The 3,150-nt window shown below is 49.6% G+C and overlaps 1 protein-coding gene across 1 annotated transcript in view; it reads right to left on the bottom strand.

The window, feature by feature from the left end:
- The window catches only part of LOC143277055 (uncharacterized), a 16,308-nt gene extending 14,303 nt beyond the window's left edge, over window positions 1–2,005 (bottom strand). The window contains exon 1 of the mRNA XM_076581791.1: window positions 1,959–2,005. Coding sequence (XP_076437906.1) covers window positions 1,959–2,005 — 47 coding nt within the window. The remainder of the gene's footprint in view (window positions 1–1,958) is intronic.
- Window positions 2,006–3,150: the final 1,145 nt, after the last annotated feature.

Here is a 3,150-nt window from a genome sequence, read left to right as displayed (position 1 = left end):
CCTCTCCCATCTCCCTACCTCCCTTGCCCTCTCCCTCTCCCATCTCCCTGTCTACCTCGCCCTCTCCCTCTCCCATCTCCCTGCCTACCTCGCCCTCTCCCTCTCCCATCTCCCTACCTACCTCGCCCTCTCCCCCTCCTATCTCCCTACCTCCCTTGCCCTCTCCCATCTCCCTGCCTACCTCGCCCTCTCCCTCTCCCATCTCCCTGCCTACCTCGCCCTCTCCCTCTCCCATCTCCCTGCCTACCTCGCCCTCTCCCTCTCCCATCTCCCTACCTACCTCGCCCTCTCCCCCTCCTATCTCCCTACCTCCCTCGTCCTCTCCCCCTCCCATCTCTTTTTTTTCCCCCTCTGTTGTGTATCTTTACTAACACCATGCTTTCATTTTTATTAAATATTGTGTAGTGTAGACCATATTCAGGGCGGGGACTGGATGTAAAAAAGCACACCAGTGCTTATCTATTATCCTCGAAATAAAGAATTTGTCTTCTCTTGTCTTGTCTCCCTACCTCCCTCACCATCTCCCCCTCCTATCTCCCTACCTCCCTCGTCCTCTCCCTCTCCCATCTCCCTACCTCTCTCTTCCCCTCCCATCTCCCTACCTCCCTCTCCCTCTCCCCCTCCCATCTCCCTACCTCCCTCTCCCTCCCATCTCCCTACCTCCCTCTCATCTCCCTACCTCCCTCGCCCTCTCCCTCTCCCATCTCCCTACCCCCCTCCCTCGCCCTCTCCAAAGCTCTACCTGCAATGACTTTTAATTAACAGCCAAGGCAGAGGTCGTTAGACATAGGTCTACCTGCAATGACTTTTAACAGCCAAAGCAGAGGTCGTTAGACATAGGTCTACCTGCAATGACTTTTAACAGCCAAAGCAGAGGTCGTTAGACATAGGTCTACCTGCAATGACTTTTAACAGCCAAAGCTGAGGTCGTTAGACATAGGTCTACCTGCAATGACTTTTAACAGCCAAAGCAGAGGTCGTTAGACATAGGTCTACCTGCAATGACTTTTAACAGCCAAAGCAGAGGTCGTTAGACATAGGTCTACCTGCAATGACTTTTAACAGCCAAAGCAGAGGTCGTTAGACATAGGTCTACCTGCAATGACTTTTAACAGCCAAGGCAGAGGTCGTTAGACATAGGTCTACCTGCAGTCCCTGTCCTATTGCGTCTTCCTTCATCCACTTTCTACACCGTCCAGAGAGTTTCCAGACATTCAGTTTTTCTGCACAGTCCCTGGGGTATACCCAGCAAATGCTCCTGGACGCTGCCTCCACATAACCTCGTCCTGATCACCGAGCTGAGTGGTCAATAGTCGGGACACAGCCAACAACAACAACAACAACAACAACAGCAACAACAACAAAAGTGGTTCGCCACGTTTCCCTTACGTGCATTTTTCCTGAGCGCGTGTTGACTACAGACTGTTTTTACCCCGCCATGAAAACGGTCATACACGTAAAAGCCCACTCTTGTACATACGAATGAACGTGGGAGTTGCAGCCCACGAACGCTGAAGAAGACTACGGGGGGTGGGGGGGGGGGGGGGGGGGGGGGGGATTGAGGGTGCGTGTAGGGTGAGGGGGTGTCGACGACTCCTCATCAGGGGCGGGGGAGGGGGGGCGAGGAGGGTGGGGGGAGGGTATCGAATTCCCTTTTCAACAGTAAATTTCCATCCCAGGACAGATGACTGTCGACAGCTGCTCTCATACAACCCAACACTGCGGAGTGGGCCCTGATAGTTACCGCCCCTGTGTTCCACGGGAAAGAAATAGAAAGAGGCAGGAAGAAAATAGGGGAGGGAGAGAACTCAAACTCACACAAGATCACAAGATAATTCATTGTCCTTACTAAAAGGAGATGCTTGGTGTGGTGGCACACAGTTAAATCCTACATAGTACACAATTAATACAGACACACATAGGCCATTCAGCTGATTTGCATACGCTCAGAAGCACACAATCTCAGCTGCATCGAAATACCCATGCCCCTGCCATCAGTCTCCATTTCGCACTCGTTATCTTAAAAAAAAATAACTAAAAACATGTAAAACAACCTTCAAACATAAACAAATAGGTTACAATAATAAATAAACCCGTAAATCAAGGGGAGTTTATAAAATGAATAAATAATTGAATAATCAAATATATATGTAAATGTCTCATGGTGAGTGAAAGAATAAGCAACAAGCTGTGTTTCATCATGCACTAACAAAAACATACACTAACAAAAACAAAGGAAAAATCAGTAAAAACGAAGAAGAAGAAGAAGAGAAGGAGAAGCAGGGAGAAAATTGGAAAGAAAAAAAAGAAAAGAAAACCACCAGTACCTTCATGAAACCCCGTCTTGAAATATGAGAAACTTCTTCTTCTTCTTCCGCGTTCCCTGGCCACGCTGGATTTTCAGACAGCGAAGTCCGCGGTCTGTCGCAGGGACCCCACCGGTCCCCACAGTTTCTCCTGGAGCTCCACCACCGGGCTGGGCCATGCCTGGCGTCTCAGAGCGTCGAAGGTTGGGCAGGACTGCAGGATATGGGAGGGGGTCTGTGGACCTGTGCCACAAGGGCACTGGTCAGTATTTGATATCTTCAGACGGCAGAGGTGGGAGAGGAGCTGACAGTGTCCCGTTCAGTCTGAAGATTGTGACCTGTGCCGCTCTGTCCAGCTCATGGATGCCGTCCTTTGTGTCTTCCGTCCCGATGTCCAGACGTTGTCGCCATGCTTTCCTGATGTTGTCTCTCAGTATCGTTTTTGCCTCAAATGTGAGAAACAAATCGAATAATGAATACAAAGGGAAAATATATACGTGTGTGTGTGTGTGTGTGTGTGTGTGTGTGTGTGTGTGCGTGTGTGTGTGTGTGTGTGTGTGTGTGTGTGTGTGTGTGTGTGTGTGTGTGTGTGTGTGTGTGTGTGTGTGTGTGTGTGTGTGTGTGTGTGTGTGTGTGTGTGTGTGTGTGTGTGTGTGTGTGTGTGTGTGTGTGTGAAGGAAAGAAAATGAAAACAAAACAGTAACAACTTGCAATAATCAAAATTATGTTTTGAAAAATATATAAACACTGAAAACCAAAACCGGTGTAACGTCCCAAATCGTCCCCCCCACCCCCTTCCGTAGGTCCCCCGGGGGACTTGTCAGTGTCCTAAATCGTTTCCCGG

Source organism: Babylonia areolata, chromosome 2 (assembly GCF_041734735.1).
Source record: "Babylonia areolata isolate BAREFJ2019XMU chromosome 2, ASM4173473v1, whole genome shotgun sequence".
In the NCBI taxonomy this organism is placed as follows: domain Eukaryota; kingdom Metazoa; phylum Mollusca; class Gastropoda; order Neogastropoda; family Buccinidae; genus Babylonia; species Babylonia areolata.
This window is presented reverse-complemented; position numbering and strand designations above follow the sequence as displayed.